The sequence below is a fragment of the Leptosomus discolor genome, chromosome 12 (genome assembly GCF_034619465.1).
Source record: "Leptosomus discolor isolate bLepDis1 chromosome 12, bLepDis1.hap2, whole genome shotgun sequence".
Lineage (NCBI taxonomy): Eukaryota > Metazoa > Chordata > Aves > Leptosomiformes > Leptosomidae > Leptosomus > Leptosomus discolor.
This window is the reverse complement of record NC_141402.1, coordinates 14,613,090-14,638,557: the sequence shown is the minus strand read 5'-3', so window position 1 is coordinate 14,638,557 and position 25,468 is coordinate 14,613,090. Positions and strand designations below refer to the sequence as shown.

General features: G+C 41.0%; 1 protein-coding gene across 1 annotated transcript in view; it reads right to left on the bottom strand.

Moving 5' to 3' along the window:
• Positions 1-7,308: 7,308 nt before the first annotated feature.
• The window catches only part of PTPN5 (protein tyrosine phosphatase non-receptor type 5), an 81,144-nt gene continuing 62,984 nt past the window's right edge, over positions 7,309-25,468 (bottom strand). The window contains exons 10-15 of the mRNA XM_086472124.1: positions 23,847-23,926; positions 23,210-23,347; positions 19,796-19,906; positions 14,855-15,015; positions 11,374-11,487; positions 7,309-7,402 (exon numbers count right to left, since the gene is read on the bottom strand). Of these exons, the coding sequence (XP_086328250.1) occupies positions 7,309-7,402; positions 11,374-11,487; positions 14,855-15,015; positions 19,796-19,906; positions 23,210-23,347; positions 23,847-23,926 (698 nt within the window). The remainder of the gene's footprint in view (positions 7,403-11,373; positions 11,488-14,854; positions 15,016-19,795; positions 19,907-23,209; positions 23,348-23,846; positions 23,927-25,468) is intronic.

Here is a 25,468-nt window from a genome sequence, read left to right as displayed (position 1 = left end):
GCCCTATGCGTAGACAAATGCCTATAGTTTAAGACAAATCCTCCTCCTTTAAACTGTTCATTTCAGGAGATGCCAAAGAGCTGCCTTTTTCTATCAGAATGAAGGCATTTAGTTTTAGAACTAGTTCTTCAGTGCAGGAAAAACTGTATTTTTTTCCAGCCAGACTAACCAGTAAGGAGCTGGCCCTGAATAATAATTTCTAACTAGGCTCCATGCAAACACTGGAACTGGGATATTTCTCTGTGGTTAATAGGAAAAGGTCTCCATTTTACACCAGCAAAATCAACAGAAACTCTACTACCAGCCTGGATTATTCCATTTTATTAATTTAGACTATTTCATGGCACTTTTCCTTAATCGGGGACCTGTCCAACTCTCTTAAGTGTACTGCATACAGTAGTACACTTGGATGCTACAAGGGCCTGTGCACACTGTGCTGTCAATGGATGTGGCTGAGAACTGTGTCCTTGTCCTCACTGCAGTACTGAGACAGTAAGTAGGTTACTTTAAGCCAAGATAATCGAAGCAAGACAAAATGTTTCTAATCAAAAGCTTTTAATGAAAGCTGATACAGGGGCAATCCCTGTAGTCTTGCAGTAGCAGGTAGACCATGTGCTGGCCTTTGAGAAGAACAAAAATACTTCCCCCTCAGCAGAAGGCAAACTCCACCACACAGCTGCAGCCCACCTTTTGTCAGCTTGGTATGCATCACCTAGGGAGGCCATGTGAACATACTATAGGAAAAAAAAATCTGTCACCATACAGCCTGTTTCCAGTGGGGACTCTGCTGCCTATAGCTATGTCAAGACTAGTCCCTGTATGGAATGTGGTTTGGAGAAATGGGACTATTCCCTTCTAGTCCTTGAGGGATAAGCACTAGTCATCTAGAAGTTGACCTTCCTAGTTTTAAAAAGTGTTCCTTGGCAAGACAAATACAGTAAGGAACAGTAGTCTCTGACACAGTTGTGTGCTGCTGAAGGACCTTGTAGCAGAAGGAAATGAACCCAAAACAAAGCCTTTCCAAGATTTAGGGGCACAAATGATAAAGCTATAATTATGCACTGCAACCTAGAAGATACAGTCCACAGGGAAGACAATGTTAAGCCCATATGACCTTGAGACTTTGCTTTGTTGCCAGCAGAAATTATAGCTATGCCAAAAGTCCTCTTTTTTGGGCATCCTCTCAAGGAGATACTTTTCCTCATCAGAATATATATACCCCAGTCTCCTTGCTGAGCTGGCCTTTGTCTCCAGTCTGCCCGTACCAGAGACAAATGTTCTCTGACTCCCTATGCACAGAAGCCAAGGGAAGAGTCTCTATGTATCTCCATATACTCTCTAAATTTATGTAGGGATATCAAGCATCTCTAGACCCTGCTATGTCTTTCCTCCCCTTCTCAGAAATCTTCTCACAGAAACACAATTTTTAAAGTCTTTCCTGCAAACCAAGAAGCCAAGAGAAGAAAGATGACTCTTGCGTTCGCCTTGACTGCCCGAAGGTGTCGCCCCCCCCTTACCACCCTCTCTCACTTTTCTGTTCTCACTCTTTCACTCTTGCATACCAATGGTCATTGGTGTTGGTGACAGCAACGATTGGAGCTGGTTAGGAAGAGATGAGATGTTACTCTGTAATCCCAAATGCCCTAGAAAAGACGTATTTCGCCCTCAGTCATTTTAGGGCAAATTCACACCAGTAGCACCAAGTGCTAAAATGAGAAGGCATATAGCATGCTGTTTTACTCACCTGCTCACTGCATAACTCTGCATAACTTTGAATTTATTTGGATTTTCAAATCCTACAAAACTCACAGTGACTTGGCTTAAAAGCCAACCCACCATTTTAAGTTCCTCCTTTAACCTTAAAAATGGAATTCCCTTTATTTATATTTCTTTTGCCTGATCAAAATTTTCATTCTTGGCCACAGAATTTCTGAACACGAAAATGTTACAGGTTAAGATCCAGTAGATTGTGCCAGCTAAGGAGCAGAAATGGCTGATAAGAAACACTTTTTTTTTTTTTTTCCCTAAACTGCTGGGCTATTACCTTTTGCTATCCTTCAGTCAGGAGAACAAGCACTGTTAGAAAAATTGCCCTTAATAGCAAGTGATGAGCTTTTGGAAGCCTCGTCAGATTACAAGATTTCCTGTTTCTTGATGAGGCTGGAACCAACTTCCAGAGCCCAAAAGGTTGCACTTGAAGGATGTGTCACTGTCTGTTACTGCCCATCACCATGACTTGACTTGCTCATACCTTGACTGTGGGCAAGAAAGAAAACAAAATGTTAATGCAGACAACCCTCTGTGCTTAGGAACATAGATACACCATGAACCCACCCACGGGCACTCTGCAGAGAGATTAACTTCACTCATCATGTATAGCGTGGCTATTTTATTGTTCTGTTGTGCCTTATTAGTTTTGACTTAATTCCTTACAGTCTTCCTTGTGTCCACTTCAGAGAAAGAGCAAAAGGATCTATGCGGGACTTTTTCCCTCTGGTCCCTGCAGGGAAGTGTTGCTTTTGCCTTTTCAGAGAAAACCAGACACCTTGCAGCTCCTAGGACTAGGGGAGTTAAGGTCAGACATAATAAGAAAATTTTGACTCAGGCAAACACTCTTTCCCAAGTGAGAAATACCTTTAGTAAGATGCACACTGCTGCAGACTTCTCCGTCCCCAAAATTCTGAGATGTATTGAGATCGGAAGGAATGTAGAAGAGGCTAAGCCGCCTCTCTGAAGAGTGTCTAGCCAGACAGGCTCTCTCCAAGTGAAGAGATGATCCCTGGAAAACACTGGCTATCAACATATTGGATTAACACTAGTGCAATACAGCAACTTATTTAACTCTATTTTAAGCCTAAGAAGCAACAGGCAGAGAAGAAATAAGCAACAGGGAACATGTAAGTTGAGTAGCATGGTCCAGTGGAGAGAAAGGGCCAGGAATTACAATACCTGAGTCCTTTGCTGGACTGTTTAAGCTTTAGCTTCTTAAATGCTCTGAGCTGTATTGCCAGCTCTGGTGCCAACACTGCTTTTAATTCTAAGTAAATAATTTAGCCTCTCTCAGCATTCAGCTTTACTATCAACTGAATAAACCTGACACTGCTGCCCTGCTAAGGATTACATGGTGCACAAGCTTGGTCTTGGCAGGTCTTCTGCACTGAAGTTAATCGTACCCTCTTCTGTGACTTCCACATCATGCCACGAGAATGTGGCATCTGTTGCATTCAGGTGCTGGAGCCTGACCTGTATCAGTACTCAGGACAGTGGACTCTTCTCTTTCCTTGTGTGTAACAGGAACTCACATCTTCGTGAATACGTGAAATTTGCTTTGAGACACTAGAAATCAATGCTTGTCTTTGTCTAGAACATACAGTTCTTCCACTGCCTGGCCCTTATGCACAGAGCTGCAAATGCTGCTTTCATTCACATATTTTTTCTGTGCTTTTGAATGGAGCAATTTTTTTTCTTGCAGGACTCCTGACCTGCCCTACATTATCCTACATTGATAGTCACACTTGCAGACATCAGCAAATACACATCTACAGACCTGGCAGAAGAAACAAGGTTATCCTCAATGTAGCTCAGAAGTGGTTTTTCTCCCTAGCAAACGTACAAAGCGCGTTTCATGTCAAAAACAGAGATGAAGTTATGATTAACAAATTGTAGATTTACCATTTCTCTTTGTTCAAAATGGTTTCCAGGGAAAGAATACACAAAAAATAACACTGCAGGTCCACTTCTAAAACCTGCCAACTCACCAATCGACAGATACACATATTCTAACACCACCTGTGTGCAAGCTGCACGGTTCCTTTGCTGCAGAGACAGCAGAGAAGTGACAGGAACCAAGGTCCTGTTTAGTGACCTCTTCAGTCTCAAACCCTCTTGCAACTGCAAATTCACAGGCTAAGGATAAGATTTTCCAAAGTAGACTAGCTGTAGAGGAAACGTCCAGAATTGTTAGCTACTTTTGAAAGTCTTGCAAGTAAATGCAACACTCTACTGTCCATGACTGCTAGGTAGTTGAAGTTTCAGAATAATTTGACCAAGTCATCTTCATCTTGATCCTTCAGTGTCAGACACGTGCTTTACCTGGGGACAGTTCTTACTCTCAAGTACAATCTTCGGTTTTGTTTTTATATAACTGTGTATCTGTCAGTCTCAGAGTACCTAAAAAAGGACAGAGTGTGTCATTAGTGACAGAAACATAAACAGGATAACATTGCTTAAGTGTGATGGCCAGCGACCAAATGACCAATGTGAACAGGTGAGGCACTAAGCTAGGCTCTGCCCTGTTCACAAAATGTGAAAAAGCTTATGAAACAGAAGACATCACAGTTGGTTCTAAACAAAATCATCTCACGTTTGTCATATGCTAACTCACCTGGACAGAGGAATTCAGTCCTCTGGGAAACAACTGTGTTGTAGGTATTAATGCTGTAGTCTCTGGTACAAAGAGGCCTGGGCAGTGAGCTGGAGAGAGTGGATGACACCTGCTAGGAATTTTCTTTTAATAGAGTGCCCAGTGAGAAGTCTAGTAAGACACATAGTTTAGCTTAGTTCCTATTGTCAGCTCAGTTTCCAATCTACTGATTACAGAAGCAGCCCCCACTCATCTCAAGTGCTTCTGCACAGCCAGAGCTCCTTTCTACTAATCCTAAGCACTTCTTAAGACTACCTCTGCCACCAGAAGAGATCAGAACAGCTGATACAAGGTCCTTCAGACCTCAAATTCTATTAAGAGAGAGAGAGAGAGAGAGAGAGAAAGACAGAGAAATATGTTAATTATGGTAAGGCCAAAGAGTAAATAGGCAGATTAGCTCCAAATCTGTCAGACAAAACAATGCTTCAAGAGGCATTCGAATATTTTGATCCTGACCAAGTGGCATACTCTTGCCTGTTGTGAGGTGGCAGCAGTGCAGCCCTCACCACCAGACTGTGCAACTAGGTTGACATTTGCTTTGTACTAGTGAACTGATGCAAAGCAGCCCGATTTTATCAATGACCACTCTCTCAGGACATTTCACGTATGTAGAACGGGAGGGGACAGCAGGCTAAATTTCCTTCATCAGTATAAATCACTCACTTCTGCTCAAGTCAGTGAAACACTGCCAACTAATACCTGCTCAGGATCTGTGCAAGGACCTCAAAGTCAGAATCCTGGAGTCTGTTATACTTTGTTTGCATAAAGCAATTCTCCTCTAGAAAGCCTCCTTGTACAGGAGGCAACTTATACATTGAACTTTGCTCCTATATGCACATTCTTATCAATCATCAACAAATATTCTTTAGCAGATGCACAGGAAGCTGATAACAGAACAAGTAATTTTATTCACTGAGTCAGTTTCGACACTGAAGGGCACTGAACAGCTAAAAACATTTATAGGGAGTTCCACTTACAATGTCATTCAGAACACCAGTGGTGCTTTGTTATTTCTAAGGAGTATTTAGATGGAATAGCGTTACCCCTTCAAAAGAGTCAGTAGCAGTGGCGAGAATATAGCTAGCAAGGTTTACATAAAACTAACAGTCATGTTATGCTCAAAAGCTTAAGTTTATTGCTCTATTTAATGACTACCACCAGTATTTTTAAAAAGAATGCCAGTTCTTCCTGCTAGCTTCTTACTGAAGGAAATATTTTAAATACAGCAATAAAATCAAGTGGTTTAAAGATAACACATTTTGCCACACATTCATGCAAACCCTGCTGACAGGATTTTTACAGGTTCATGGATACAGAATAAACACAAGGGATGGGTACTGAAATATTGGGAAACTTTCCGCACAGTGATGAAGTTGTAGGCATAACATTTCAGGCCCTACCCTGCACCTACTGATGTCAGCGGTAAAACCTCAGTGGGAGCAGGATCAGCCCTTATTGTTCTGAGAGCTGCTTTACCTTCTCCTGATTAGGAAGTGCAGTAAATTCCCAGAATCTCCTGCGCTAATAAGAATAGTGGGTTTTGGTTATTGTTACAAATAAAAATAAGCAAAAATATTTTTAGTAGATCATTACAGCTTCTATTAACAAAACACTTATCTTTCATGTGCACCTCCATTTTTTTTCTGTTCAATAAAGCACTTAAATACGTGCTTATCTCTACCATTAAACACAAACTACAGTCTTCACAGCCTGACTGAGGTCTAAAAAGAAAAGCATGGGCAGCAATCTGTATTACTGAAAAGGCAACAAAGTGCTGCCTGGACTAGTGCCTGGGCTAATGATTGTCTAAATTTGGTCTGAGAGCAATTTATCAAAAGCAGCCAACATGTTTGGATTGATTTTTTTTTTTTTAAAAGCTGCCTACAGGATTTGCACCGATTTTAATGAGCACTGGGTACCTGGTCACCCTCAAAGCTTTGAAACAAGTTTAAATTCATAGAATACAAACAATTTTATCGTTACATTTTTAATAAAGATGAACTCAACTCACAAAATTCCTCACCTGATTTCAAACCTCAAATTTCAGGGGAAATTGATTTTGGATTGTGGCCCGACTACACAAAAAGAGAAACTACTTGCAAAAATCAAATCTGGTTGCAGACTGAGATGCTGAAATATTGATAAAGAACAGGTAAAGCGTGAAGAATTTATGTTCAGATTAACTTCTACTATTCACCTCAGATTCACCCAGCTGTCATGATACTGGGATACATTCCTGGTAAGAATTGAAGGTAAGAATTTGACTCACACCATTGAAATAGTTTTTTTCCCCTTAGTTCTAATAACACTGGTGGTGGACTGCTTTAGAAAAACAAGCAAACATGATGTGTGAAACATCATTTCAACGTGAATCCACTTGAATCTTTCAATGCGGAGGCTCAGAAGGTTTACGATATACACAGTATTCGGTAATTTTATATGTAAAAACAATCAGAAAGAGGCAAAAAGTTACTTTCAAGCTTAGCCAACATACAGCACATTTCAGCATGACAATTCAAAAAGTTTCACACTGTATTTGGATATATTAGCAATGATCTTTTAAAAATAGCAAACTGAAGACAGTGGATTTTTTTCTAATTTTTTCCTTGCTTTTGTAACAAATGAAGCTACTATTCTTATTTACAGTATAAATAAGCATTTTTGGTGAAGATTATGTCCTGTCACATATGTTTTTAGACAAGGTGTATCTCAGTTCTTAACTGTCAATGCAAACAAGAGCATAAAAGCAATACTGAAGTAAAATAATATATCTTTCTTTCCAGCTAAGACAGCCAGTTTACCATGTGTGTCTCATCAGATCTGAAATACATCTGAATGCAGTCAAAAGTTCTCTCGGTTTTAGCCTTTAGGACTATCATGAGCACTTATTCTTCTGCTGCTCTAGAAAGCTGTTTTCCGTACAAGCTCATGACATGATGGACAAATTGGTACTGTTCACAAGTCTGGATCATTCCTCCCCTGAAAAGGAAAGAAAAAAGGGGAGGGAAACAGCAGCCTTATTACATGCAAACATACGAGGAAATGGCACAGCTAACATGAAGCCTGTGTTACACAAGAAAGGTCTATTCTAAAGCTTCCCAAAATGAGTGAAAAGTGCCCATTGATTGCAACCAGCTTGCAGTCTGACTGTGAGCTCCATTTTGAAGGTCTCTGCTAACCAAGGAACCGAAGGTAGTCAGAACAGGAATGGGTTTTACCTTCATTTTTCTTGGCAGAGGCCCTCATTCAGTAAAGCAACACCATCTGCATTTACATTCGTATTACCAGAGCACCTATACTCCAAGCACCATTTTAAACATCATGAAAAGCAACCCCCGCCCCAAAGCTCTAGACAGATAGATGGAAGCAGGGGGAATAAAGAGGGGAAGTAGCTTATCCAAGACTTCACAGCTGCACTAGAAACTGAAGTCAGGACCATAGAGGGTCAGGCCAGCCCAGACAACTGCTGTAGTACACACCTTCCACATTCCCAAATGAGGGTTCCTTCCTCTGTGCCACCCCATGTTGTGCTTTTGACAAGTTCACCAGGGAACGAGGGGATGGACAGTAGGATTTTGGAACAGACAATGGAACTTTAACAAAAGATAACTCAGATTTTTAACTGAATTGACTGCCATGCACACCTTGACCAGTAAAAGACTCCCAGCACAGAAATCTGTTTTGGTTCAGCTTTTATTTCAGCTTTGACTGTTCTCTTTAAAGCTGCAAACCTGAAAGGAAACGCAAGCAGGAGCAGAAACAGTTTGCTTTTCCACGTATCATTAGGCCTGCGTATTTCTGCAAGTAACGTATTAATCAACACATGAGTACTACAGCAGGAGACAGAAATGAACAAAAAAAACCAAGGATAAAGTTGTCCATTTTAAGCAGATTTTACTAACATTTAAAATTCTGCTAAGAGTAGCTCAACAGTGATACAATCTCTTGATAATACATTATGAAAATAATTAAACCCCATGGCTCAAATTCACATATGCATGCAGAACTGTGCCAGCACTGGTGCTGGTGCACAGATCCCGGGATCGCAGTGCCAAAAGGAGGCTGAAATGACAAGTGGGGTCGAGGAACATGGGAACCCATGGGTGGCCAGAGTCAACCAGACTGTGTCAGTCGGAGGAAGAGCGTATGTGGGGCATTCCCTCAGAAACCTTCACCAGAGGAAATGAAAAGTGGCTTCCTCTGAGACAAATGGATAGCAGACTACTAGCACCCTCCTTGGGGACTGCCCTCTTCTATGGGGTCCAGCTTAACAATTGTGGGTCACACAGTAACCACACCAGTAAGGGGTAGATGAGTGGGCAAGGCAACCTCCTCCAGCCTCTTGCAGTTATTTTGTTAAGCAGCTACTTGAAATAACACTTAATGAGCAGGGAAGAGCAGGGACCCGTGCTCCAACTTCTCATCGATAAGCAAAGGTGGGAAACACACACTGTGTTTCTAAAGAAATTATTTCCTAGCTGAGCATCTCCTCCCCATCTGCTCCACTTAATACAAGTTCACAGTTGATCTGTTTCCGAGTCCTTCTGTGCTGCACACAGCATTGAAATATATTTATGTCAGTCCATGACACAGAAGGAACGTTAGTCATTTTGGCAATTACTCCCCATGCAATTCCATTACCAGTGAGGTTGCACCCTGAAGCTGCAGCAACAGAAGCACTAGGGTGGCCATTGAGTTTCAGACCACAGGAAATTATTTTCCTTTTTATTTGGTTCCCTGCTATGTGGTGGCTTCCTCCCCTTCCCACACACATGCACACCATGACCTGTCCTTGCTGTCCAGGCTTTGACACAGAATAGAAAAATTACGTTTTCACCCCTGTTTGCCACAGAAACCTTTCAAATCTGAGTTGCATTGTGGGAAAGGACAGCAAATGTCCCTCAGCCCTGTAGGAAGGATGCGGGAATGATCACTTCCTCTCCTTAGTCATACTAGGTTATTTCAGGACCAACTGTTGGCCAGTAGTGCAAAGCCCAGTGCATAGGATCTTTCCAAGACATCTGTTAAGGGAATTAAGTAAAGAAACATTTGCTCTCTTCACCCCTACAGCAACCTCAAAGGCAGTTGTCAGAGCTAATGTCAACTCCTCTACTGCTGTGAAGCAGCGAGGTGCCTTCCTTTATGTGTCTGCTCTGGCCTGCATCCAGCCGTTATTCCTTAAGTCTCTGGTGACTCCTTCCCACCTACCCTATTTTCTCTAGCCAGTAACCACCAGACAGGAGGAGACAAAGAGAGTCTTCCTTCCTATAGTTGCTTGGACACTGTCTCATCCTCTCATGCCACTTTTGAAGTCACCTGGAGCTTTTGTGGGGTTTTAGTTAAGATGACAGTGAGTGGCAGCATGACTTCCAAGAGACTACAAGCCCTGCTTTTCAGTCCTTGAAGAAACCATGCTCTTCTGTAGTAAGGACGGTGATTTGACTGCTTTCCATCTTGAATATTTTCTTCCATGACATTTAAATGGCTTTTTCCTACCCCACCCCACTCCTAATTAGTACATGGCAGCTACAGAGGTCCCTGCAGCCTTCCTTTCCCTCCATGGCATCCTTCAAGTGTGATCTCCCTTCTTCAGCCTCTGCAAATGACTGTCAGTTCCCCCCTCCCTGTGAAGCTAGCATTTTTAACTGGCCTTCTGTATCAAGCACATTTGTAAGTAGGTGTCTCCAACCTTCATTTGTATGGCTATCTTCCTGTGTAACATTAGTCACAGAGACAAGATCACAGAACCATAGAACAGTTTCAGTTGGAAGATTCCTCCAAGATCACTGAGTCCAACCTTTGTGCTGGGTCTACCAACACCACTAAACCATGTCCCTAAGTACAACATCTACCTGTCTCTCAAACACCTCCAAGGATGGTGACTCCACCACCTCCCTGGGCAGCCTGTTCCAATGCCTGACAACCCTTACAATAAAGAAATTCTTCCTAATATCCAGCCTGAATCTCGCTTCCAGTCAGATATTGCACTGGGCCATGGATAATCAGCACTCACTATTCATATTCTGGTTTTCTTTTACTCAAGGAGCCTTTCCTTATCTGGCCTGAAATCCATTGAAACAGCCAAACCTCCAAGCCCCTGCAGGTCCCTGTCTATCAGAGCCTCAGCAGGGCAGCAAGCATTTCATCTTCTGCCTCCCACTGAGCATAATTTCTCCTCTGAAATAAAGTTCAGCGTGGGGTTCAGGTTCTTTTTTTTTCCCCTCAGAAAAATCTTTGGTATGTTTTTCGTGACATCTCTTCCCCCGACTACATTTATCATTATCATTAGAGAGAGCACTGAGACATGTTTTGATGGCACTTGAAACCAGTGGGAGAGGAAAAATAACATCTCTAGTGCAAAATTCAAGTCTGTTTACTTCATAATCAAACTCAAGGTGGTGTGTTAAGAATTGCTTCACTGGAAACCACTGAATTTCTGGAGATTTTCACAGCTCCTTTCGTATGTCTGCAAACACTCCAGACTGCACATACTCTCCCTCTCCATGCAACGTCCCAAGCATCCATGCCCTCCCAGTGCTCAGAGCTCCAAGTATGCGTGGCCCGTTTTCTTTAGTCCTCCTGGGAACAAAATCCTGATCTGTGGCTCTGAACTTAAGTACAGTACCACCTTTGAGCCTTTGGTTCTGTATGAACACAGGGCCAACTCCTCAGCTGGTGAAAGGTCATCCCTTGCTGCATTAGGCTGTTCAGCTATGCAGATTTTGATTGCCAGCTGTGGATCTAGCTTAATTTTAGGGCTGTTCATTAAGGTTTACTGCCCATAAAATAGGCAAAGATTACAAGTCAGAACTGCTTAGAACAGGACAACTTCCTTTGAGAAACGTTCTCTCTTCGCCTCCATTTGCCTTTTTTCCTCCCCTCTTCCCATTTGAGGGGAAAGATTACCATTTTTCTTTTTGTTTTTCTGGAAAGGAAACAGGCTTTCTTACCTGTCTAACCGTAACTGGCAGGCTGTTCGCAATATGTCAACTATGCCCTCGCTCTTCAGCTGTTTACAGCAGACACTAGTTGCAATAAAGCAGCCAGTCCTCCCGATGCCTGCACTAAGGGAGGGAAAAGCACAGAGAGGCAGCGGAGACGTTAGAATGGCTTTGAAACTTTCTTGTTAAATGAGCGCCATTAAACCAGCAATCAAACCCCATTATCCCTTTCCTCCCTTCAACCTTTGCCAGGTGGGTGCTTGCAAATATAAAGCCATAACTAGGAAAAAATACTAACTTCAATGGGACATCGCAATTAAGTGTGAGCCACTCACAGCAAAAGGGTGGACATTGCACATACAGTGCTAAAGACGGACTATTAGGTATTGTTTGACCTGGTATGTCATTGAACCATTGAAAATAACCAGTTAAACAGTATTTCTCATTTAGATTTGGGTTGAAGACAACCCTTGCTTTGAGATTCTTAATTCTAATAGCTTCTTTGAAAGCTATTTTCATTCACAGGTATAGAAAAAAAACCCTTGCTTAAATAATTAGAGCTAACGGCAGCATGGTAAGTGTGAAACCATTTGCTGATCAGATCTACAACCTAGTAATTCTCTGAATCAGCGCATGATACAACAAATTCACCATTGAAGAGATTTCTTTGTCTTTCCTGAACACCTTTGTATCTGATTCAGTCCTTGCTTAATGACCAGAATTGATTTTATTCTCAAAGGCAAAGTGCTATCAAAGCTGTGAATTCTTCTTATCACCTAATAAAAAACTAGCAGCAAAAGCTGACAGCCCTTCTTATGCGTTAAATAATTAAGCGAGCATACTCAGGAATAATTACTTGACACGACTGCAAGAAATCCTGCTTCCATTAAAATTGCACTGAAGTCGTAATACAAAAACACTGGCAACAAACGTACAAGCGACAACAGAGTTCGCAGTCAGCTGCTGCTTGCAAAGTCCTAATACTGTTTCTTTGACTGTATAGACAGGTTTTTTTCTCTGAGTTTACGCTTGTTGGGGAAATAGCTACATTGAAATCACTTCAACTTCTGTTGCAGAATGATCAAGGCAATTCAATAGCAGTTTGGGGGATGGTCTTACTCACTATGAACTCATCTTCAAACAATTGTGATGGAAATATCTACCTGACTTAAAAATTTTTGACCCTGAAGCTCTCTGTACCTCATGTCCTGACTTCTTTTTTCTTTACTATATCTAGTTTGTTCATCAAGACTTCAAATATTTCAGAGGACTCTTTGCTGCATATGGATGTACATCAATGGTTAAAAAAAAAAAAAAAAAAGGCCCTTTGTTGTCTTCCAACTGATGCCATAACCAAATAGATTACAGTACAGAGGTCTTGTATACTGTTCCCTATCCCTAGATCTCAGAATGTTTCACAGAGGGAGGGAACAACATCCATTTTCAAATAAAGCAAACAGCACTGAGACAGCACTCGTCCCAGGACAAGCTGCAGGTGTCTCAGTGGCTGAGACAAAGTCATAATCCCTCCAAGACTGCTCAAGAGTGGTGCATTACCCACAGGACCCTAACAGGACTGCCAGCCTGCCTTTAACATGAAGCTGCTTTTAACAGCTTCATGATTAGATTTGTATCTATCTTTTCTTAAAGGTGCACTATTTTACATCACTGAAGGCCAAAACCACAGTGATTACGTTTTACTGAGGATCTCCCACAAAGGGCAAAGGAGCTACAGTACTCAGGCCTTGGCTAACAGCTTGCTGCATATACACCTCCCAAATAGAGGCAATGTATTAAATTCCTTCTTCAGATAAAGTGACTGCAACTGAGAATAATCTGAAAGGGCTCTGGTCCACAGTTATCACATGAAATACTTTATAATCCTATCACCATGTCTCTTAGTAGTTATTTCAAATAAAAATGCCCATTTCCCCCCAAATTATTACCGTGTCATGGGGATGACACCATACAAGAGGACAAAACAAGTATGCAAAGCAAGAGTGACATGGTGACCAGAATCTTTACCTGCAGTAAATACCATAATACTTCAAGGAGCTCTAGAGAGTCACAGATTTCCAAGGGCAAAGGGGACCTTCTTACCAACCATTTCTTATTTTTCTCTGAACTCTCCCCAATTTGTCAAAATCTGTTTTAAAACACAGGCAGAAAAACTGGACATGTGGCATCATACGAACATTTTACTAGCGATTACTCCATATTAGCTTATAGGTGGATCTTTGATGACACCAGGTTACCAACCATTCATGCCAAGAGTCTCTTTAAAAACATTCCCATTGTATGATAATACCCCATTTACTATGGCTTTTGGATAGCAACCACCTGCCATTTCCTAGACAATGTTATGCAAAACTAATTAAGATTCCTTACAAAAAAAACAGAGATCAATTTGTCCAAATGTACTTTATTGAAATTATGGAAGAGTACCCTGGCGAGATTACGGCATTGCTTATCAGGCTTTCCATTATTTACCTGGAATAATTGTTTTGAGAACTGACTTGTCATTTTCAAGTAACCACATTTAACCTTTCTAAACACTGGCAAAACAGGACTTGCTTTTAGACCTCTGGAACGTCTCCAATTTTCCAAGGACTAGAATTCAGCTATACTAAACTTGCATGGTTTAGAGTCTGTGGACCAGTTTTTTAAAACACTCTGGGTGAAAATCATCCAGTATAGCTGATTTAATAATGGTTAGTAGTTGGTGCTTAACATCCTCCCTAGTTAGCAGTGCAAAAGAATGTACTTCATCGTGTCTACAAGTGATAAGTACATCACCCTACTTCTTTCTGAAGACAGAGGGGAAATATCTATCTCCACGTATTTTTTCTGCTCTGTGATTGATAATTAGAATTTTCTCATCAGGCTTCAAATGACTGTAAAGAGTTTGAGTCTTCTATATAAGAAGTCTTCACCTTTGCCAGGGGCTTTTCATGGATACTTCAGTTTTACTATCAATTGCATACACATCCTGTCTGTTGATTAGTACTTGCTGCAATCAGCTTTCATTTGTTTTACGTATTATACTTAAATTATTGTCTTTGGCCCGACGAGAATCTTTTAAAATCAAAGAAGGAATCTCCAAAACAGAGTTTTGAGGCTTAAAGTTGAATGTTCTCATTTTTCTGCTCACATGTGTCTTCCTACTCAGTTTCACTCATAGTATGTTAATCTTTGGTAACCTGGCCCTTTTAAGATCATTAAAGACATAAATTACTGGTAAGGCAAATGAAATGAGACTGTTTTTACAAGGAACTGAGCCACCACCAGTTTCTCATTCAGCTCAGTCTGTATCTGAACTCAACACTTGGTAATAGAAAATTATTGTCATTAACTTTTAGAAGTTCCAAGCATACTTCAGAAGCAGCTGGGCAAGATCTCCCAACTCTGACTAATGGCCAATATGACGGTATCTGCACTATGCCACTGTACGTGAAAAAGCCCTTAGAAGTCAGATACAACATTTATTTACCTGCAGTGAACAATCACTGGGGCATTCTTCTCTTCTGCACTCTGCATGGCCTCTTCTACTTCCAGTACCAGCTGTAACAGAGGGGGGGCTTGATCTGGTGTCTTCTGGTCTGGCCAAGACGTGTACCAGTAATGTTTCAGGTTTCTGACTTCTTCTCCTTTCTGCAATCCAGTTAAGACAAATACCACAAAGTTTTAAAAGAACTTCTGGTTGTTAATTGATATTGAAACTTGGTCTTCCCTTTAAGAATGGGATACGTAAATCAGTGCTAAATGTTACAGGAGATCCAAATGGCAAGCCACACAACACAGAAATCTGAATTTCAAATATCACACCTGCACTTCAGTAAACTGCCTTAAAAAAAAAATAAAAATCCCCCCCCTGCCAAGTATTCTGCTCTTTTAGTGCCAAGAGCTGTGTGCAAAACACTCCAGGCAGTCTGTTCCCTCTTGACAGATTCATTCAGCAAAGCCAGGGCTGTGCTTGTGACATAATTGCTTTCATAATGTATTTGACAGACAGAGAGCCAGGAGCCGTATCTCTGTCTCTGATAGATAGATAGATAGATGAAAGAGAGAGATGGGAGCTTATTTTTCTATCTCCTCTGACAGACAGACTCATATCAGTTTCCTGTCAATTCTACTCTTCTCTTAGACATGGTGAGAAATTCAGAGACACTATGGAAGGTGGGAATTATATCTAGCTGCAGTCCAGGGCTTTTTGAGACACACAAATTCCAATTCTCTCAGCATGGCTGTGAATATAGCAAATGTGCCATTACCTGTTCTGAGTGCCAAGCAGCACTGTGTGTTTCTGATTTTGTGTGTTCAAAGTGACATCCTTCTGCCTGATTTCTAAAGGTGCCAAATAGTAACACGGAGCTCAGGGAACCGGCCTTACCCTTTCAGCCATTACAGAAGCCAGCTGGCATAGGGCTAAGCAAATGTCTTCAAAAGGTCTGGGAACAGAAGCGTTAGCTTCCACAACCCTCCCTTAAACACATGGCTGGCTCAGTTTAAGAGGGGAGGAAAAAAGGAACAAATTTGTCTCTTTCCAAAGAACCAGGCACAAAAATCTGTCATCTGAACTCCTAAGGCCCTATGACTGTCAGTTGCTGGATGTTAAAAGTGCTCAGTGGTTGTACTACTTTCCATCCTTCTCTTTGGTTGACAAAGCTTATGCATAGCTTCACAGTGAACCAGATTAGGGAAGTGATCTAGTTAAATCTTTTTTCTTTCTCATGATGGATTAACTTTCAGATGGATCGATCTGTTTCTCCCTTTGGCTTACCACCCAGCCACATAAACACTTGTGCGGGCACATGGGAGATGACGGCACAAGGGTAGGAACAGGAGAGCTGGAAAAAGGGAGGACGGGCTTCACTGCTTTGCTTTTGCAGCTAATACTGGGTTTAAAGTGCTCACTGAGGCTTAATGTACCTTAAGGGTACATCTAGCTGAGTTCAGGAAAAGAAAGTCTTACTATTGTAGCACAGAGCTTGCTCTTAGCTTAGTGAGAAGATATTCTGGTTAAGAGAGCATAACTAAGTGTCATGCATAGTACTTGAGCTCACTACAGTCAACCTGATCAACACTGCTCTGAAACATGAACATACACTGCTGCTCTTGAATGTGTGACTGTGTGAGCCACACAAGTTATGAATGCTGGATCCTTAAGTGGGTTGTGAAAAATTATAATAAAAACATTGCTGGTAATACTGAGAGAAAAGTTGAAAGAGGAAAGTCATCTGAAGAAAAACATGAATCACTACATGAAGTCACTCATTGAACAGAAACAGAAAACATCCAAAGTTCTAATGACGAACTCTGGCTGTCTTTAGTTTTGTCTATGCTGTCACCAGTTTTGTGCTTCTGCTTAGAGAACCCCGACTTCTATGTACTGTGTACTTTTACTTTGACTTTAACAAAGTACCCTCTATTGGTGCTTCCTTGAGACTGAGAGGACTTGGGAACACCTAGAGGAAGCAAGATTTAAATGATGGTTTGAACTCTACCATCACGTGCACTGTAGCTGAGAATGAGATCATGGATCCATGGCTAAGCACTGGAAGGTTCCTTTGAGAAAGGAAAACAAGGCTTGCCCTATTGCCTGAGCATTTCTAAATTCCTAAGGCTTGCCAAACCCTGTTCCTATTCCAAGGCAAGTATGAGAGTCCACCCTGTAACACATACAGTAATCTTATATTGGTGGTGGTGGTATCATCTATTTCTGACCACTGCTGTTTAAGGGAAAGCAAGAGTCAATTCATGGCGTCTCCAGTTTTCACTACCAGGTAATTTGACATACGTATGGTCCGGAGCTGCTACTCTACTACTGCTATTAAATGGCAAACGTACAGCTCTAGGCACTAGTAACTTAACAAATGGAACCTCTATTTCAGCTCTAGAACTCAGCAGCTCACCTCCTCACACTGGAGGGGGGCAGGGGGAGACACTGCCCCACTAGCACTGAAAAAACCCACATTGTTTAACTGAAAAACAAACTGCGAGGAACTTAAAGAAAATAATCAAAATGATCAAGTCATTTGAGTAGGGAAGGGACTACATCCTTAGAGATGTGCATGTCCAATGAAGGCTTTTGTATCATTTGCGATAGGAAAGCACTTGTCTGTCTTGGCTACGACTGGGAAAAATGTGTGGTATCTGTATGTCTTTACTTACGACTTTGCTGTACTCTGCTACCCTAGCTGTTCTTTTTTAATTTGCTAGTGCCTGAATGCACTGGATACAGCAGCCTTGACAAATAATCTGGCTTCCAGTTTGCTGGTTGTTTGCTTTTTTTCCCCTGTGGGATCCACAGTTACATATACAGAAAAGATACATTGATATCTGGCTCTAGATTCTGAAGCTCCTTCTCTAACACAGAGAACTTGACCTGATGAATAACTGAGCAGGGACAAGAGAACCTGGGAAAACACCGAGAGGTTGCTGTTGAAAGAAAACATTCTGCAGGGATGAGTATTAGCATGAAACATACTTGCAAGATGGGAGTATGGCTTATTATGCTTGAATTCTTGTACATAAGCTCTTCAGGACTGTTTCTTTGTTTTGTGCAACACCTGTTAAAGTGAGAGTGGTTTTTGGATATGCTACTGCTGTATCGATATTAAAGGCCACTCCCTTGCAATTCCCATCTGAAAATGGAACTGGCTATTACCTTCCTGAGAAGGATTTGAATGATCCTTCCCTAAGGAGATAATCAAATTTCTTTCCATAAACACAGAGGGAAAGAAGAACATTTCAACACAAATCTCTAACGTTAATGTAAAGCTGAAAAAAATTCAATATTCACTAATATTAAAATGCTGTATTTAACAATTTAAAACAATTACGAAATACTCTTCTGGCAGACAGTGTAGGGTTTTTTTATTGAGAAAGTTCTGTTTTGTCATCCTAATGAAAAAGCGACCAGTTCTGTTAGATATCAGCATTCCAGCAGAATTAATCTGTATATTATTCTTGATACTGTACTGTTTGGGATAAGTTTTATTTAAGACCTCTGTAAGTCTGCAACATACTTGTAAATATTCTTTACTTCCCACTCGCCAGGGAGTGTGATTTTCTCCTTGCTGTCTTTGCCAAAAGCATGAGTGACAGACTCTCCACACTCTCAATCCAGACATGGGATTTCAGATGCTGGCTTTCTGCCTATTAGCATATGGCTGAAGAGACTTGAAACTGGTTGGATAAATGGAGAGTTTTTCAGCTTGGAAAGAAATTGTGGTGTTATACTGAGGTCAGGGGTAGATCTGGTAGATGAAAGATGTATGAAGTTTATGTAAATAGATTGTTCTTATTAAAACATGTAGCTTGAGCTTCTAGAACCTAGCAATGAAAACAGTTGTAAAAAGGACTCTGGTACTTTAGACTAAGTACTTAGAAAATTAAACCTGTGTTTAAGATCTCTATCCACAAGACTATAGAATGGTTACTAGTATGTAAAACCACATATACAGTTAGTTGGAAAGATACAGATGTTTAGAAATGTAAGCATGGAGAATGCTGTGGTGAAAGTTTTTTTAAAGGTCATAAACAGTTTTAGTGTCTTGGAGTGGAATGATCCCTTAAGGCACCTTCAAAGTAAAGTCAGCCAAATAGCTCAAAGAATAAATCAGCACGGTACCTATTAAAGGGAGTTCAATCATGGTGAACAGAAGCGGTGCTACCACACTACTGACAAGTGCCAAGCAGACCAGTAGTACCACTGCTGAGAGAAACTGAAAACAGGTAAGCAAAATTAAAATGCTGTTTGCTCAGTTCTCAACTCCCCCGCTTCTTGTTAGTAGCGCAAGCCATCTTTGGTAAAAAACAGCTGGTGGGTATCCAGCAGTCTGGCAGCATCCTAATAATGATCATAAAAAGACAAGAAGCACAATCTAAACATTTCCTGAGGGGCTCCTCATACTACAAAATATGTAAGATGCCATGCAGGTAAAAGTTCCCCGTTAGTAATCAGTAATCCTTTGCCTAAGCCCATGGCCCAAAGAATAAACAAGCCTTTGAATTCTACAGAACATCACCACCAAGCTTTGCAGGTTATTCCACAAGTGCTGGCTGTAGTATGACCTGCAAAGGCTGGTAAGAAGCTATCCGTGAGCTAACAGGTCACTCGAAATGACCAGTGAACACAGAGGACACAGGCACAGAACGAGTCACTGGTTTCTTCCACCGAGCGAACCCCGTACTACTACGATTGGCCTGGTAGCTTTCAGATTATACGTACGCAGGCTAAATCTCCGATTGCTTGTTATACTGTACTCGTTGTATGTCGGTGAGCTGGGCAAAGCTGTAACGACCTCAGTACTGAAAAGCAGTATTTGTACAGCAGAACGCTGTGCAGATTTCTATGCAACTCTCCACGAACATCTCCATTTAAGGGCTTAGACAGCTAAACTACTGTAAGTACATTGGAATGATTTACCTTAAGGGTGATGAGCCTTAAACGATAATCGTCTGCTTGTATGACTTGGTTAACTGTGATTTCTATTCCTTCATAGGTGACCTGTTCCTCTGGCCAATATTCTGTGCATTTCTGCGTGCAATATAAAATAAATTTAGTTAAGCAGATATCAAAGGAGGTTCATTTTTACTCCTCTGAAATTGGATATAGCACATGCATAGATGAATATGAATAAACCTTGCTTCTATAATAAGTACAAGTTTTCACTTTCTAAACAGGGACCACATTTCAGGTGATTTTTGCTGCATTCATAATAGCCTGATTGCGTGATTAAAAATGCACAAATCAAGTAATGACTAACCAATGTTTTTAAATACACACATCCTTATTTATCTTTATGCAACTCGTGCACTTTGAAGGTTCATTAGAAAGGCCAGTGGCAATGTGCTTGTGTTTCTAGATTCATCCTTTTCTTAAAGATAACAATGATTAGTATAATATACACTAGTTACCAATATTTCTGTGGTGTGTACACACTGACATGGAAACACAAAATACACCTTTTTTATTTTTTATAAAGGGTCAATGCTCCCTGAATATAAGATGATCATTTGCATACGTTTTTGGAGGAAAGAACATGACAGGGATGCTTTGGGAATTAGATTATGTACCAAAATCCACTTTAAATGGACACTAAGAGTCTTTCAAAGCTAAGGAACTAAAAGGAAGCAATATCTGTGAGAGCTATTAGACAACTACATTTGATTTTGCCAAAAAAGTCAGAGATGCAGCCAGCACAACCTGACAATTAGAGAAGCAGAAACTACTGTCTATTTACAAATCTACATTGTGGTATCGATACACTAGAGATGAGAGGGTGAGAATTTGTAAGCACTCCTGCCCTGGAAGGAGGACTGAAAAAACCTGTGATTTTTGGTATGTGGTTTCTCTTTAAACTAATCAACATGCAATGGAAGAAAGAGGCACTTCAACATGGTGCATGAACCAGTTCATGGACAAGGAATGACATGAACAAGGCTGGGTCTGAGAAAAAGGCTCCCTTGTGACAACGGAAGGAGCAACCTCATTATCACAGGAGAATAAGAATCTGCTATTGGACAAACCCAGATAAAGATGATGCTTGTAAGCTCTCTCTTTTACATAGCTGTACACAATCTTGAAGAAAGCAAGTTAACTAATTTTGCTTTCCCCCACCAAAAATAATTTAGCTTCAGGAGAAAGACTAAAACCAGAAAAGTATCTTGCAAAGTTACTGACTCAAAATTTTTGTGTGGGAGAATCAGTGTTGTCCCACCTGCACAGTGCATCAGTTAATAACCCACCGGGAGCGTGGCCCACTGTGCCTCTGTAAAATTATTTACGCAGATTGTGTTTTTTCTTCCTCTACTGCAGAATCCATTGTAAAAATTGTCAAGAGCACTAGCAGCTATCAATAGCACAGACGTTGCTCTGCTTAAAGGAGTGGAGTAAGATTGCCCACTCATTTCTGTGGGCTGTCTGTCAGTTCAGATTAGATATGACAGAGGGCTGAGATACAGAGCTTTTAATACTCACATTAGCAAAGTCATTGCACCGAGGAGGAACACAAAGCCTCTGTTACTAGCATCATTGCCGAACAAAGGTTTCGGTTTTGAATCTATGTACTTCTGAGTCCTGTTATTCATACATTAATACATGTGTTATGGAAGAAAGGGAATGAATATAGAAGACATTTACATGAAAAGACTTACCCTATATTTATGGCTGAGATTCCTGACACCATTTAATTTTTGACACAAAAGGTATCAGAAAAGACTCGGCAGCTCTGTTATGATATATAGGCTGTAGCAAGCTCCAGTTATATAGTGCACCAGCACTGTAGTGCATTGCTTCCCAAGACTGATATGATAGGTGAAATACTTGGTTGGTGTGGACAAGAGGAAACTCAGAGGTAAAGGTTATTTTACATTCCTGTTATACAATCTTGCTATGAAAACTACAGTGGAAGAATTTATCACCAGATACATCATTCAGGACCAATATTTCCTCTGCATCTTCTTCTTTAAACCTCAAAGTCCTTAAATGTTTCTGGTACACTATGTCATGACATTTTAGTATCTTATTTGCCATAAACCGGCACACTCTGATCAACGAACACGTTATTACTTCAGTGCTGCCTCTCAGATAGAGGCAGATGTGAGTTTAAAAAGTCAGTGCAAACAAAACATTTAGATCAGCAACATCCTGTATTTTGCATCAGCAATGCCTTGACAGTACGTGTCCAAGCAGCCAGCTGTAATAACTGACCTTTTCTAACTTCCAAAGCATGATATTTCTGCCTTATTAATGTATTTTTTCACTGAAGTTCAAGGTTAAATTTATTTACTTCACAACTGGGGAAACCTAAAGGTTTGTGCACATGCATAATTACAAGCACTAAGCTTCCAGTTAAGCCATCATAACTCTGTGCGTATGACAGAGGTATGCCCATATTCTTGGGCTTCTAAGTACCTAAAGCCTCTTCTCCAAAGGAAACTCTCTCACCTAAATTACTAACGGGCTCTTAGGGACAAGCTTTGACAAATACTGCTGCCACAGCTTAAGAAACACCATTTGGACCTCTCCACTACACCTCGTTGCCAGTGTTGAGGGAGGACGCAGAGCCCAACACAGGCCCAGACCACTTTCTCACATCTTACACTGCCAAAAAAGGCAGAGGTAAGCTCAGCTACCTGCCTGCGGACTGAAGCCCAGGCACATGCGACTTGCAGCTCTGCTATGGGGCAAATATTTCAGCAGGTATGAAATGAACAGCTGGAGGGCAGCAGTATTTTAAACACAAACAAGAATCGTGTTAGGTGGATTAGCTTGACAGTTTAATTTCTGGAAGTAGGTGGTGAACAGAAAATGCCAGCATTTTAAATTTCAGTATTTCAGAAGCATTTCCTAGACACATTCAGGAAAAGGTCCTCTATATCCAAGTCAGCTCTAGTTGTTGATTATTGTATCTAGCATCATTCACAAGTCAGGGACAGCCTCAACAACATGTGGATATAGACATTGAACCATAATAAATGCAAGATAAAGCAGCACCAACTCTATTGAGTAAAGATATTTAACCTTAGTATTTATGAGTACTGTTGTTTTTTATTTCTTTAGAGACAACTTGAAAGAGTGTCTGCAAATAGGGTTTGGAGAGGTTTCAGGTCAGCTGGGAGAGGAAAAATGGCAAAACCAGCAGTAGGCTAAGTCAGACAGCAAACCAAGAATTACAGTAAGCTGAAGAAGCCCACGTGTTCTCTGAGCCTGAAGAATTTAATGCCAGCTCTGATTGCTCAGGCCACTGAACTAACTTCTGTTCGCTGGCTTAACAGCTAGGCTGAAAATATCTGGTAGACTATAGATAAAGACACAGACTATATGTAACACCATTACCTCATTCATCTCTTCTATATTGGTAATCATGACAATGATGGGAGAACGCTCCTGCCACACCATTCTCCAGAAATCACTGACAGTATTAACTATCGGTCCCTGAGTAGCAATATATACCTTTTCCTCTCCTCCATAGCCCTGCCAATAAAACAAGAAGAGATCAGTTTTAACAGCAATGTCCACCACAACCTTGAAGGTTCACTCTTTAAAAACAGGGAGCTACCACTGTTCGAGATGGTGACTCCCCAGCACCAGTTCTTCCCCTCTCTATCTCTCTCCTGCACATGTGTACATGGAGCAAAGGCACAATATGGACTCACACAATTCCAGCAACGACTGTCCAACAGCCTTGAGGTGACTCTGGCTAGGTCAAGAGCCTTATTCAGGCTTATTATCCCGTGCCTTGGTCAGGCCAGCTGACAAGCAATTTGCACCAAGAAGTGCAGAAGTGTGTTTTTGTCTGGACTGAACCTGTACAGTTGCACTTTCAGATTTGGTTTTCAGTTAGTGTAAGCAGGAGAGAAGAGGAATCGGTTCAGCTAGGATGCCTTTAAAAGCCACTGGATGTTGCAATTCTGTTTACATTAACAGTGGCTGATAGAGGCTAGGCAGATGCATTGGATTATTGAGCTCTTACCCTGATGTAGTTAGCGTTGATGTAAGAGCTGAGGGGGTCATCCTGATCAGCTGAGGTAAGGCACACTCTGCTGTGAGGATCTGAAAGGTGTAAAGACGTAAGTAATAGCTTATCAGTTGCTCAGAGGACAAAAAGACACACACATGATTATTTTGTAGAGCAAAACATTTACATGCATTCATGGCCATTGCAACAGATGTGAGTGGCCTCAGAAAGCTCCCATGTGAAAAATGCTACCATAAAAAAGGGAAAGGATGGTTGGGGTAATTTGCCTTCTTCTGATAGTTTCATCCACTCTCTGAAACCTGCTTAATAGTTCCTGTTGCAGTGTCAGTGTCCCAGAGTGACTCTGGAAAAGCAGTTTTTTGCTCCAGGAAATTATTTATCCATTTGTTAGGTCAACAGACACATTCTGGCTTGTAAGACACTAGAATATTGTTTGTGAAATGACAGCAAAGAGCTTTTCTTCCAAACACACCTTTCTTGCACACAGGCAAGCCAGATGACAACAACTCACTCCCTGCTTCATCTTGCAAAATGTGCTATTAACAAATATAAGGTTAAAGAGAAACTAAAGAATATTAACATTTCCTTCTACTTGGCATAAGCCTCTTCAGCACTTGAGTCTTCCTCATTGGGGCTGTTTATGAAGCATTATTCTTGTTTTAATAAGATGACAATGAAAACACTATTCCACCTACGAAGTTCAGTCCAGTTCCTACCAAAGTCAATGGGAGCTGTTCCACTGATTTTAATGTGAGCTGACACAGGCCAATGTTCATGCACTTTCACCAGTACTACACAGTTTGTTATCACTGACAAGAAACATCCTCCTGACAGAGGCCTCAGCAAACAGCAACAGCATATACCACCAGGAGAATATTAAAACCAAAGCACAGACGACTCCTTCATTAAAAAAAAATTCCAGCCTGCTTAGAAACCAGAACAAAATGAAAAATACGCAAAAATATTGGGTTAAGCACAAAGAACTAAGCACACAGTAATTTCTACAGCACTGCAAACAGACCCTGCATGAAACAGTCCTCAGAAGAGATTCATGTTATCTGTTATGTGATAATATAATCACAATCCACAAGGCAAAGATACTAACAAAGATATGGTTTTATAGCACAGAAGCACCGAAACCAGCAAGTTTCTCTGTAATACAGTTCCCTCCTGCTCAGCTTCGCTCATGTCTCTAGTGTTGGGGAGATGGTGAGACAAGAGATAAAAATCTGCTTTTTAATTAGTAATTCCGATAGCCTGAAACACACCACACTGTTAAAAAGGTGACATTGGTTGCCGGACATTTATTCAAATGTCACCCCTTGCATGAAGTCCCTTTGCCTGGTTTTATGCAGTCATCCATGGAGTCTGCTGAAGTTTGAGTAACGCTTACATGATTTTTCCCTACTAATAACAGTAATACTATGTTGTCCATCTCATGGTGGGTCTTTAGGTACAACTAACATGGATCTGAAGAGCTCTATCAACAGGTGCTACAGACTTTGAAGCACAGGCTTCTTTTAGTATTCTTCAGCTGCAGTAGAATTTGAATTACTTTTCACTGTGGACTTTTTTTATTGCTGTATCCACAAATATTAAAACATCATTCAGAATAT